Here is a 13,963-nt window from a genome sequence, read left to right as displayed (position 1 = left end):
TTACATATTACTTGTGAACTAGAAGGAGGACGAGTACTTCCCTGGGACCCCCAGGCTTACCCTCTTGCCTTGGATTGGAGAGCCCCCTCCTATCAGAATTCGCCCCTACCATCTGGGGTTGGAGATCAGATCCCCGCCCCCCACAGTGTTCCCTGTAGCAGCTACAGGCTCCCGAACTGGGGCCATGGCCCACTCTGGAGTGATCTTCACCTAACTGGAAGCCAAGCCTGTCAATCAAGCTGGCCTCTGGGCAGGGATCCTATTAAAACAAAGTTATACGCTGTGAAATTAAAACTCAATAGCATATGGGGTAACCGGGACTTCCAGGTTTCCCATTTGAAACTCCAGCCCCCCTCTCCGTCCGACAAGATTGGGGCCATAATTTCACATCAAATTCAATCGACCAAAAAAAAAAACACACTAGAAGGCAAATTATGTATGTCAAAATTGCATCACTTTAAAAATTTCCTCAGGTTTGAATGTTATGCTGACGCCAATATGGTGGCAGGCTAATACAGATTGACAGAGACTCTTCAGCTCTCACAATTTTCTGCTTACTTGCCCACAGTGTTGCTGCACAGAACCCCCTTACATCGTCCCACAGAACAGTACTGGCATGCAGAAAAAAAAATCTAAATTTTCTCATATAGACACCACACTATATGGATGTAGCACTAAAAGGCTAAATCGACTCTTATCTGTCATTGCTTATTTGTGTGCTAAATCAGATTCCAGCACCAAATCTTGATAAAATTGTAGTTCTGAATGAATTGCAACTCATTTTATATGTATTAAAGTTTACATCTACACAAACACAGAAAATCAATTGTTCTTAAGAGGTTTAGTGCAGTATACAGAATTTTCATGAATTATACAGCAGTTGAAAATAGCACAATCTGTTGTACCACCACAACTGAATACCATTCAACCTGTACACATTTTTGACAGAAATGGTCATCTTTTTCTCTTCTTCAGAGTACTTAGAATATTGGGAACAATTTTGGAAATATGAAACATTGAAATAATATTTTTTGAACCATGCACAGAGATTAAAAACTTTTCTATACATTTATATATTTATGTTTGAAATGCCTGTTTATTTCAGAACAACCTTTTGAGGGAAAGCTTAGTTTTCAGTTGTTTTAACATTTCTCAATCGTCAAGTGCTGCATCATGCTGTTAGTGACCTTCATGTACAGTCAGATTCTGATCATTCAAAATTACCACCTTCCCAGTTTTCAATGCAAAAAGCAGAAACTGAATTAGCATTGGAAAGCAACACCATAATACTGGTGCAAATATAAAAAGAGGCTCATTTTAACCTAAACCATCTGGCAGGAAACTGATGTGGTCAGATCCGACATCCGTTTTACACCCCACCTAATTTAACTTTCAATCGTTAGAAAGTAAGATTGGACGGAATGTAAAACAAGTGAGCAATCCAATCCCCTCAGTTTTCCTGGAGCAAGCACCTTTAATGTCATAAAACATCCCAAGGTGTTTCACAGGAGCACTTTCAAACAAAATTTGGTATTGAGCCACATTAAGAGATATTGGGATTGATGACCAAAAGCTTGGGGTCAATGAGGTTGGTTTTAAGGAGCATCTCAAAGCAAGAAAGAGAGGTAGAGAGGTGGAAAGGTTTAGGGAGTGAATTCCAAAGCTTAGGGCCTTGGCAGCTGAAGGCACAGCCACCAAAAGTGGAGCAATTAAAACTGAGGATGAGCAAGATGCCAGAATTGAAAAAACGCTGAGATCCCTGAGGAATGTAGCGCTGGAGAAGGTTACAAAGATGGGGAGGGATGAGACCATGGAGGGAGTTGAAAACAAGAACAAGAATTTTAAAACTGAGATGTTGCCGGACTGGGAGCCAATTGTCAGTGAGCACAGGGTGATGGATGAACTATTGTTAAAATTACCACCATAATGTCACACATAAAATATATATTGAAAGGTACATTGATATTTAGTATGTAATTATTGTACATAGTTACATCAGTTACTGTACCTTGGTCTTGTCTGAGTCGTTGTTCTTTTTCTGCATATCCCACTGTAGCTAAGCCAAGCCTGCTCAGCCACCTGTTAATAAATAACATAACAAGAGACTCATGATTAATTAATCCTTTGAAGGTGGTAGAACATTTATAAGGGATCTTTAAAAAGGATGAAACAACAAATAGGTAGCTTGGCTCATCTGCACTTGTTTTTGAGGTTTACTTGCACGATGAAATAATTAATTGCACTGCAAGTTGCAGTGATTTATTTTGTGGTTTTTAAAATAGGTGCATCTGGCAAGTGCTCAGTTTTCGATGTTTTTATCAGTCAACTATATATAGTTTACAGTATCTGCAGTAGACATGTCAGATATTTGCCATTCTACTCCTACAGTCCTATCATTGAAATGTACTAAATTGAGTATATATCTCATCCAAGCTGCAACCTTCAGGTCACACAATCTTATGCTGCATTTATATTATAGAATTGGTTACCATTTCAAGTAGTTCTATGATAAAGCCTGGTATTTTTGGTGCTCTGGAATCATTTCATTTATTTTGCATGGCGGATTCCACAGTCTCACGCTATCACAGCAGCTATGGGTGTGCAAGTATGTATGTTTGTGTGTTCGTACGTTTGTAAGTCTCACATCAAGACTTTATTTTCTAGTTCCCAAGCCTTTCTCGATGGGTGGAGGAAATACCTTGTGGTTGGCCAGGCAAGATGCTTCACTGGTCTGTATGGCCGGGCTCAGTTGTTCAATCTCCCAGTGGGCAGAAAAGGCAGTGACATCTCTAGCTTTTTATATCACCATCGGGACATCGCCAGAGGAAGCAACATAGCTTGTTTCTGGAATGCTCTACTGCTAAAGTCTAGGCTGCACATGATAAGCTTAGATGAATATTAAATGAAAAGGAGGAAAGTAATACGTACTGAATTTACTGTAACTTGTACTTCACTACTAGATATTTCATTAGTTATTACAAAACTGTACAGCCATGCTAACCCAACAATTCTTTTCAAAATAAATGTCTACTGGTGGCAATATTAATTGCTATCAAGTTTCAGGGGGAATTTTAACCCCAACAATAGGTGGATTGGGGTCAAGTGAGATGTGAAATTTTAAGATCTCAAAACCAACCAAAAATGTGCCTACTTCTGAGTTTAATTGACAGGGGCAAGCAACTAAGCCACTCTCAGGAGGTGAGTTGGCCAGAGGTTTTGTGCCTCAGTTTTAACCTGTCTTCCAGCTTTAACATGGGACAACTGGGTTTTCCAGACATCGGGAAACCCAGCAGCTGAAGGGAGGTGAAGCCGGCTTCGTGGAAAAGGTTAGTGACTTGACAACATTGCTCATGGGCCAAAAGGAACGGGAAGTCTTCACCGCCACCCCCGGTCCCCCAAAACTTACCTTCTTCCCTTCCATTGGACACCCAACAAGCCCCTTAACCCCTTCAACTTTTGGTATCCAAAGACCAGCCCCCCGAACCCCCACTGCATCGGAACCCCTTGCCTGCAATTGGAACTCCCTGGGTTTGGGGATCGGACACTCCCCTCCCAGAATCAGGAATCCGGCTCTGCCTCCCCACAGTCCCATTAATGCAGTTGCAAGCTCCCTATCTGCTTCTGTGGCTATGGTCTCCTCCGGAGTGCTCCCCAACCGACAGGGAACCAAGCCTGTCACTTAGGCCGGCTTCCGGATGGGGATCCCGTTTTAAAAAAAAGACGTGTGCATGGAGTTAAAATTCAACAGCATGTGGGGAAACTCAGACTGCTGGGATTCCTGACCATAAGTCTTTGCCCATCGCCACAGTCACTATCATGGCCTAATACTTTCAGTTAAATGGTGGCAACAGCAATACAGATGATTTCTATTATGAAACTATAATGATAATTACCTGGCTTTACCAGACATAGGCAAATTTTTTTTAGTCGCTGGACTGTTGTTGGTTTAAGCAATGTTTCATTTCATTCATTCAATTAACTGCAATCCATATCAAATGTACATGGTTTGTGAAGGAACTGTTGAACCTAGATTCATATTCTCAAATGCACTGACTATTAAAATAACTAAACCTGATTCTGCTTATCTAATGCACAGGGAAAATGTATGACATGTGATTTTCAAAGAAAAGAAAGATCACTCATCTTGCATGTAGTAATCTTCATTCCTCAAATTCATCCTACATGCCATGGATTTAGTCTTTTGTCTACAACATAGAGAAGGAACTATGTGCATGTCTCCTTCAAAATCTTACTCAATCACCCTCGTCTGCTTTCATAAAAGTCGTGGTATATGATTCATATAAAACATTTCGGGGTAGAATTTCCTCTTTGGTTTCCATTGTAACTTTAGGAAAATGCCTGGAGAAATGGCGTAAACAGATATTTATGCAATTTCTCTAGGGTTTTTGCTGATCTTATGCCAAGGTTACAGCAGGAGATTGGGACAATCCTCAGGAAAATTCTGGGTGACCCAGTTTTGTTTAGGTCTATTTTATGTAATGCTTATTAAGATTTAATTTAATTGTACATTTACATTCTGACTAATGTGGAACCACAATGAGAATGTCAACATAACTCCCTTACCTAACTGGATACTAACCAATTATTTCTGACCAAGGACCTCAAATAAAAATATCAGCATTTTTGTTCCTTATTATTCTTAAGAATGTACTAGTTTCCCTGGCGAAGGAGGTATCCTATGTATTCCATATAATCAATGCCACCTGTATACAACCTTGTTTTGCAATTAAAAAAAAACTTAAAACACATGTAGAGTTGCATGTAGGATTCAGATGAAAAGTCATTGACTGAAAACAGTAACTCTGGGCTGAATTTAGTAAACCTGTTTGGAGGGGGTATAGAGGCATGGTGGTGGTGGTGGTGGGTGCCAGAAATCTGACGCAGGTTCTGGATTTAGATAGCGGTGGGACAGCACCAAGGGGGCGTCTCCACCCTGATGTGCTGGGACTGCCATTTAAATTGTAGAACAGTTAATTATAATATATTTGCATGCAATTGAAAGTGATTCAATAGTGGGCTTGGGATTAAGTGGTCAATGGGTGCCTTCAGATTCCTGGCCATTAAAAGATGGTGGCACCGAGGCAAGGCCTCAGTGCCATGACGGGATGACAGCTATAGCCGGCACTAGCTAGATAAGGGGAGAGGGGCGAGTGGAGGCCATTGTTGGCCTGCAGCACTGTGTGCTCTGCATCGGTGGGCTTGATCTCGGGTGGTCAACACAGGTGGCCATACTGCTGGGTCATCTGCACAGGTGGCCATACTATCGGATGAAAGGGTTGGGTGGCCATACTAATGGGTGAGAGGGCTGGCTATCAGCACGGGTGGGCGCTGAGGGCTATCAGGGCATAAGCCAAGAGGAGTAGAAAAGGCAAAGATGCCAAGATAACATTGACTCTACAAGGACAGAACTCTGGAGGCCTAATGATCACCTAGCATGGGTGATCAAACTCACTGCCTTTGTGGACCCATGTGGCGCGATGTAGCGCCACTGATGAAGGGAGGGCCAGGAGGCAAGAGACAGTCTCATACTCACCCACTTCCAACCACTACTCTCAGAGTAAAAGCAATAAAGACTTAGCTAAAAGCATTCAGTCTGTCGCCTCCTTTCTATTTGTGTTCCGTGCTGAGCACCCAGCTTAACCATGCTCTGGGACATCAGAGCCGCTTACCAAAGGTGGGCTGTGTCCACACTGGTAGCCCACTAAGGGAGAAAGGTGAAGTCAGCATCTCACAATTAAGGCATGAAAGAATAAGCATTTTCCACAATGAATGTTAACCTCAATAATGAAAAAACTTTGTAATGCAAAAACAAATGGCAAATGTCAAACACCCACGAAACCCCAAGTGTGTCTAGGTGTCAGGCTGTCCCTTGGCCTGTGATGACGTCAGTGGTTGTCCTCTGGCTGCCTGAGGCCTGAGGCCTGGAGGACCCTGGCTAAATGAGGGTTCCCTGCACAGGTGCAGGACTTTACTCAGGCATCCCGGCTCCTGGAACTGGGCTCACTGGCGGAGGTGCTGAGGAGCCACTCTCTACTCTCAGAGCACCCTGAGGGGAGCCCCTGGTTGTGGGGATCAGCCTCTCCTCCTGCCTGTCAAGGCTCACTTAAACCTCCCTGCTGACCAGAGAAGGACGAGGAGCTGAAGAAGACTCCAGGGGCCTTGATCTTTTCTCACCTTGCCACTGCTGAGTTGAGCTCATGGCCAAGGCGATGGTGCGAAGGTTTGCGCGCATTTGTGGGATGTCACTTTCCATGCGGGTCGCCAACCTCTTGATGGAGGAAGCCATGCGCTCACATGCCTGAGACATGGCAGCACTCATGGCATGGATGGACTCCTCCATCATCCGCTCATGGTTGTGCATGGCCTCTGCATTTCTGCCAGATGTTGCCTTACCTCTCTGCAACTCTAGCTGTCAACATCAGAGGCTTGTCATCAGCGTAGGGCTCAGCATGGGCCTGGCCACCTACAGTTCTCCGACTGTCAGAGGCTTTGGCTGTCACAGCCTCAGCCAGCTGCTCGGGCGCATTGTGGTGCTCTCACCAGCTTGTGACCCTGATTCTAAAGCCGAGCAGAAACACACTGAGGTGAACATATCTGCACTAGTGGAAGGTGCAGGAGAATCCTGCTCCTCAGAGGTTGACTGCTGGCCCTCTTCTGATACAGTCTGCTGCGGACGCCAACCTACATGAGAGAATACAAATATGTATGGGTTAGGTCCTGCAGATCTGGTCATGATATCCATGTGTGATGTGGCTCTTCAGAAGTGTGTTGGATGTTGATTGAAGACCATCCTCACTCTCTTACGTGGAGACTCCAGTCTCACCATGCACTAATGAGTGGCTGCCCTGGGTCCCCACTAACTCCAGTGCTTCATTCTCAGCTGCTGAGAGAGGTCAGATGTCTGCAATTCCTGTGCCAGTCTGTGAGGTCTCCCTGTTGTTATCGCCTGCTTGTCTTGCAAGTGGAAAGAAGGAGATGGTAATACTTTGCAGGGCAGTTGTGCTAGTGGCAGCCATTCGCCCCTGCTGGGGCTTCCTATATGGCTCATCCCCACGTCAGCTCACAGGGGAGGTGAGCTGTGTGAGCTTTATAAGATAGTGGCCTGTGGCCGAGATGCGGCCATGCATCAGGCAGGATATGATGATGCCTAACCCCCTTTGCCAGTGCCTTTGTGGTGCCTCCCTCTCCATGTCCCGCTGTCTCCCACGTAGCCACGTGCAATCCCCAAATGGGAGAGAGGTATGGAGCACTCACCTTGGCAGACCGAACGAGATCTCTTTCTGCACTGCACCCATGTTCGGGCGGTGACCCCACAGCTGCTGACCTCCTCTGTGGTCTCCATCCAGGCTTGCATGGCCAGGTGGGAGGACCTCTTCTTGCCATCACTGGGGAACAGGACTTCCCGCCTTTCCCTTGGCGGCTGGAGACTAATCTCAAGGGAAGCGTCGCTAAACTGTGGGGCCACCCTGTGTCTTGCCTCTGCATACTGCAGCGTCCTTGTCGGGGGCTGAGGTTCCAGGAGTCACTCCAACACCAGTCTCAGCAGCCAATGACTCAAAGGCAGCAACGAAAGCTGGGCTGGCAGTGCTTTAAATATAGCTCCAGAGTCATCTGATGCTGCATCCAGCAACTCAAATCACATCCCCATCACGCAATTGGCTGGGCCCTGCACCTCCATTATTATAATTGACTGCCTGCCGTGTGATTGCAGTGAGCTCTCCGCACACATGATGAGCAGTGACGGTGCCCACTTCTGGGTCCGTCGCCAAATGCCGCAAAGGGAACACTAAATCCAGCCGACTGTTTCTCCCTCCATATCTATCTAACATGCTGGGGTTGTCTGAAGCGTCTCAGCTAGAAATATAAAATTGTTCAGTAAAACTTCATGACCATGAAATTAAACTACGGTATGCTGACACTTTTAAGTAAAATTTGTCTGAAATTCCTCTTTCTGGGAATTTGGCTGTATGCTGGCTGTATATGGTCGTCATTCTGTACCATATGTATGATTTCCATTGGTGATGCATGCAGGTAGAGGGAATTCATCCTTAATGCTTCAACCATTCCCAGTTGTACATCCCCGACTCTACTTGGATGATGAAAGACATCGATGTTGTCCATCCAAAATATTTCTGTTGGCAGATTACACATTCCTGGTGAGATGTATGTTGTATGATCGCCTTAAGAGTGATGTCCCTTTAAGAACTCAGTATGCTAATGAGCTAAATACCAGGATGTAGTCATGTGACCAGAAGCCATATTCACTCTGCAACTACAACACCTTAGACAAAGGTTCTGTAAATAGCTTGCTCTGTATTGTATATGCTAGCTTAGCTGTTACTAAACCTTCCAGAGATCTTCAACAAACTGGAATCCACGCACCTCATTGTATTGCTTAAGATGACACAATGAAACCCATGACATGGTGGCAGCGATGTTGAAAAGACAAGATCTATGCGTGAAGACCATGGGTAAAACAGCTGTGGAAGCAACTCTTCCTACAGCCAAAAGAGATACTGCCCCGAACAGTGGAAAGAAGAAAAAACTTACCTCCAGCTGTGGGAAACAGAGCACTGAATGACGGCTGCAAGTCAATTCCTGTGATTGGGTGAGTCATTGTGCCGACAGTTGATGAATCCCAGTTTAAAAAAAAGCTTTGAAGTGCTTAAAAAATGATTTGTTTTTAAAATTCTCCGTGGGAGAGAGAAAAAAAATGGGGAAAACTCAATTCCTCTGAGGCTGATCAAGGTCGGTGCCATTACAGGGGGCATCTGAAAAAAAGCGCATGAAACCCCCCCAACATAACAGAGTCCCCTTTCCTGAAATGAAAGCTGAAAAAAATCATTAAACTAGTCAAGCATGAAGAACATAAATAAACTCTAGCAAAAAAAAGCAAAGGGGAAAACCCTTGAACTGCCCACCGAACAGCTGTGTAAACATACAAGCTGACGTGCTGGAAGCAAAATAAAGAGAACACTGTCAGGCACCTGTTACTCTCCATCAAAGCAGCGAGTCTAAATAAAAGATAATTTCTTGTAGAGGGAACAGCAAAAAGTTAATAGAATAAGTTGTAAAACCAGTTTCAAGCCATAAATATAAAAGTTACAATAAGTACAGTGCTGAAGGCACACAGAGAGCTGAATAAAGTTAAATATAGAGCAGAAAGCAAAAGAACAGCAGAAAGATGGATATCAAATTTCCTTGCATGAACTAGAAGGCCAGTGATATCCTATCCGAGTTCAAACTTTTTAAACAAAGTATGCAGTTATGCTTCACAGACCAAGCGGCTGTAGATCCAGAGAAGCAGGCTGTGAAAATATTGATAGCAGTTGGAAATGAGGGTGTTACATAGAATCAATACCTCTGGCTTATCTGAAGAGGACCAGAAAGATCCCGTAAAGATTTGCAAAGTGCTAGAAGATCAGCTCTGGGTAAGAGTGAATTTTGGAATTCAGTGCTTGGAACTGATGTCCTACAGGCAACAGCCACAGGAATCAATAGATCAGTTTGTCAGTAGATGCCTTAGTAAGGGCAATGAATGCGATTTTTCAGAAACTGTGCTGTTGGAGCAAATAATGGAGCTGGTGATTGTCTCAACACCTATTGAAGCATTTCAGAAAGACCTCTTGGGGAGAAAAGAAAGGTCACAGCATTGATGTGCTGCTAGAAAATAGCAGGAAATACGAAGCCATTGTAGCTGGACAACAGCATCTGCAAGCACGAGCTGCAGCCGACTGTATTGGCACGATAACCAGGTTGCAAAAGCAAGCAAGTTGTGTGGTAAGTTTGATTTGTCCCACTTGCCATGAAGTTATCCTGCATTTTAAGACCTGTGCAAGGTGTGCAGTGCAAAAGGACACTGAGCCTGCCTATGCGAGAAATCTGGCTCCAAAGATGCAGCCAGAAGTCACAATAGGACACAAACAAACAGAAGGCAAAAGCAGCAACAGGGCAACAGCAGCAAGGAAAGTGCTAGAGACTTGCATAAACACAAGCCGATACACAAAGCCCACAGCGAAATAGACCTGAGACAAGACTCAGAGTTAAGCGATTCTCAGCCAGAAGCAGGAATTTCACATTGTGAACCTGATACACTGTGTTGATGAAGTCAAATAACTGGAAGCTTTTGCTACTATTAACATCATGTGCAAAGAAAGTTGGCAAACACACACCCAGGATTAAGATTGACACCAGAGCTAGTACAAATATCCTACCAGTCTTAATCCTCAAAGATATGTACTGGGATCATTGGAAATTAATGATACAACCGACAACTGCAAAGTTAACTGCATACACTGTGTCACCCATCCCTTCCAGTGGCACACTAACCAATGCAATGCAGCTACGGCAAGTACCGGGTAGACATGAGCGGACCAGCAGGCGCAGGCCTACCAGCATGTAAAGACCTCAACACTGTGACTAGCCACGGGGTCACCAAGGTACCCATTACAGCAGAAGAGACCAAGGGAACCTGCATTGAGTCAGTCCACGACCTACTACAAATGTACTGGACAGGTTCGATGCCATAGGAGATTTCAAAGGTGATGCCGTATCGCACCTCGGAGAGGATGCAATTCCATCAGTCGACCCTCCCAGAAAATGCAGCAGGCACAGACAAGAAAAGCTTAAGCGCAAGTTGGATGACATGGAATGCAATGGCATCAACCGTCATGTGCATCATCACATAGACTGGTGCAGCTCAATTACGTGCGAACTGAAGAAGGATGGAGCAATCAGGGCTGTCTAGATCAGACGGGTCTAAACCTCTCCCTAAAGAGATGCCCCCACAAGATTCTGACATTAGAGGAATTGAATCCCAAGTTCACAGGAGTCAAATTCTTCTACAAGTTGGATGCTAAACATGGATATTTGTCGGTACACCTCGCTAAGGAATCACAGGAAGTCACCACCTTCAGCACACCATTTGGAAGGTATTGCTTCCAGAGACTACCCTTCGGTTATCTGTCAGTCAAGATCTGTTTCAGCAGCATATGGACAGAATTATAGAAAATGTGCATTGCCGATGATATTGCGGTCATGGACAAAACCAAAGATGAGAATGATCAAAATCTTCATTCACTGATGGCAGTAGCTTGTCGCGAAGGACTCGTTTTTAACAGCAAGATGTGCCAGGTGAATGTAAATTAGATCAATTTCTTTGGCTCCATCTATTCAGGTTGCGGAATCCGTCCAGACCCGGGCAAAGTCAAAGATGTAACGCATATGCCTATTCCACAAGACGAGGAAGACCTCCAGAGATGTCTTGGATTTTTCAACTTCTTGGCACCATACATTCCAAATTTTTCTGACAAAGCATCATAACTGAGAGAGCTCTTAAAGAAAGATGTATCATATGTATAGCAGGAGGACCATCAGCATATGTTTGAGTTTCTAAAACAAGCATTGCCAGCAGAAACATGTAGCCTGCAGTACTATGATCCAAGGAAGACGTCAATCCTGGAAGTCGACGCCTCACAAAAAGGGCAAGGAGTGTGCATCCTGCAGGATTGCAAACCAATTACATTTAGGTCCAAGTGTTTATCCTCAGCAGAATCCAACTACTCAAACATAGAGTGTGAAACGTTTGCTCTAGTGTTTGGGATCACAAGGTTCCACAACTACCTCTTTGGTAAGCAGTTCACTGTGGAAACTGACCACAAACCATTGGAGATGATCTTGTGCAAATCATTGGCATGCGCACCACCTCAACTACAGCAACTCTTAGTGAAAGTACAGGGGTACGACTTTGAAGTCTGCTACAAACTGGGTACCAAATAGGTCACTCGGATATGCTGAGCAGACTGGCAAACACGAACAAGAATGAAAAAGTTCCACAGGATATACAAGTAGACAGCATGGACATCGAGGTGAAAGATGTGCTCAAATGTGACCAGCTACAAACAGAAACAGCCAATGATCCACAACTGAAGCCACTGTGGAGAGTCATCATAGAAGGTTGGCCTGATACAGTAAAAGAGGTGCTGGAAACCCTCAGATGCTTTTGGTCTCTAGAGAGGAACTCTATCTCAAGAGGCGTCACATTCAAAGCAAAACAAGTGATTGTGCCCAAGGCTTTCCGAAAGGACATCTTGTCACAATTTCACCAAGGCCATATGGGTATAGAGCGAATGAGACGACTGGCACAGGACACTGTTTATTGGCCAGGGATCAATGGTGACATTGAAAAGCTAGTGAGGATGTGCGAGGCATGCCAGAGCCACCAGCCACAACAACGGAAAGAACCTCTACACCCTCATGAGATTCCGTCAGTCCCTTGGTCCAAAATTGCCACTGATCTATTTACTGTGAATGGAGATAACTTTATCTTAGTCACCGATTATTTCTCCAAATTTCCAATTGTCAGAGAGGTAAAAGACACTTCAAGCACGGTCGTCACAGACACACTGAGTGCCATTTTCAGTCTATTCGGTGCACCTGAAGAAATTATTTCTTAAATGGGCACAGTATAGGGGCATAACTTTCAGGGATATGTGCACCAAATGGGGCACCATGTGATGTCCTCACCACATTACTCTAGATCGAATGGTCTTGCCGAGCGAATGGTTCGCACAGTTAAATCACTTATCCTAGTGTAGGACAATGAAACAAGACTTTTCTGTTGTCATGCCACACCTCAGTGGGTATGGGCTTACCGTCACTAGCAGAGATCATGTTTGGCAGACAAGTGCGGACGATCCTGCCAAGCCATCATCTGTCCAAATTCTCCAAGATGCAGGAGACAGTGCTTGAAAAACAAGGGAGAATGAAGATGGCGCATGACCGGCATGCAGGGGTGGAACTACCTCAGCTACATGTAGGACAAAAGGTCAGGCTCATACACCCCTCAATGAGAACATGGTTACCCGCAGAGATATCCAAAGTATGCAACGAGCCTAGGTCTTACGAGGGTACAATATCTAATGGAGTCGTGTTCAGGAGGAATTGAAGCCAATTAAGAGAAGTGTATATACTCCAATTGTGCCCAGTGGATTTGAAAGAACACACTTCGACGATGAGGATGTGATGGAACAACAGGACAACCACCAACACACTGACAACATGTCTGAAAACCACAAACAGCCAAGGGTGTAATCCAAAGCCCCAGAAGGTTATACCATAACTAGATCCGGAAGAGTTGTCAAACCACCGAAACGGTGTATGGATTCTGAAGCTTCAGCGCTCATAAATGTCACAAACTATCCCTATACCTGGAAATTTTATAATCTCTATCGCTGTATAACTAATTTTGATATTATCCAATTTTATGTGTTTTTACTTGTAGCATATGAGACCTATCTTTGGAAAGAAAGGGGATGCTGTATGATCGCCTTAAAAGTAATGTCCCTTTAAGAGCTCAGTATGCTAATGAGCTAAGTACCAGGATGTAGTCATGTAACTAGAAGCTATAGTCACTCTGCAACTCTAACACCCTCGAGAAAGGTTCTGTAGATAGTTTTCTCTGTATTGTATATACTAGATTAGCTGTTAATAAATCACCTACAGATTCCAATCTTCAATGAACTGGAATCCACGCACCTCTGGAGGGAATTCCAGAGCTTATATGATTCTATTAAATCAAGACAATAAATGAGTGATTGCTCACTGAATTCCATGCAACAGTAATAATATGAATAAATGCAATGGTCTTTTACAGCAAACTATCATTTTGAAGTCTTCATATCAAGAATATCACCTGAAACAACCAATGCACAGATGGGGTTTAATGATGTAATTCAGTATCAGGGTGTGCAAATGCCAACTGAACTTCACCGCTGAGTTACAGCTTTATAATTGTCTCCCATCTATAATTTTACACATCAATAAGAGATATGTTAAATTATGTAAAAGCATGAACATTTATGAGTACAAGATTCTTCTTGCAAATTAAATGTAGTTACTGTTGGTCAAGTGTAAGGCAGTTTGATATTTAATGTATTGTTCC

The 13,963-nt window shown here is 44.0% G+C and overlaps 1 protein-coding gene across 1 annotated transcript in view; it reads right to left on the bottom strand.

Moving 5' to 3' along the window:
- The window catches only part of cnksr2a (connector enhancer of kinase suppressor of Ras 2a), a 613,293-nt gene that overhangs the window by 74,413 nt on the left and 524,917 nt on the right, over window positions 1-13,963 (bottom strand). The window contains exon 18 of the mRNA XM_068039874.1: window positions 2,009-2,079. Coding sequence (XP_067895975.1) covers window positions 2,009-2,079 — 71 coding nt within the window. The remainder of the gene's footprint in view (window positions 1-2,008; window positions 2,080-13,963) is intronic.

The sequence above is a fragment of the Heterodontus francisci genome, chromosome 10, assembly GCF_036365525.1.
Source record: "Heterodontus francisci isolate sHetFra1 chromosome 10, sHetFra1.hap1, whole genome shotgun sequence".
Lineage (NCBI taxonomy): Eukaryota > Metazoa > Chordata > Chondrichthyes > Heterodontiformes > Heterodontidae > Heterodontus > Heterodontus francisci.
Note: the sequence above shows the minus strand (reverse complement) of the source record. Positions and strands in the feature narration are given on the sequence as shown.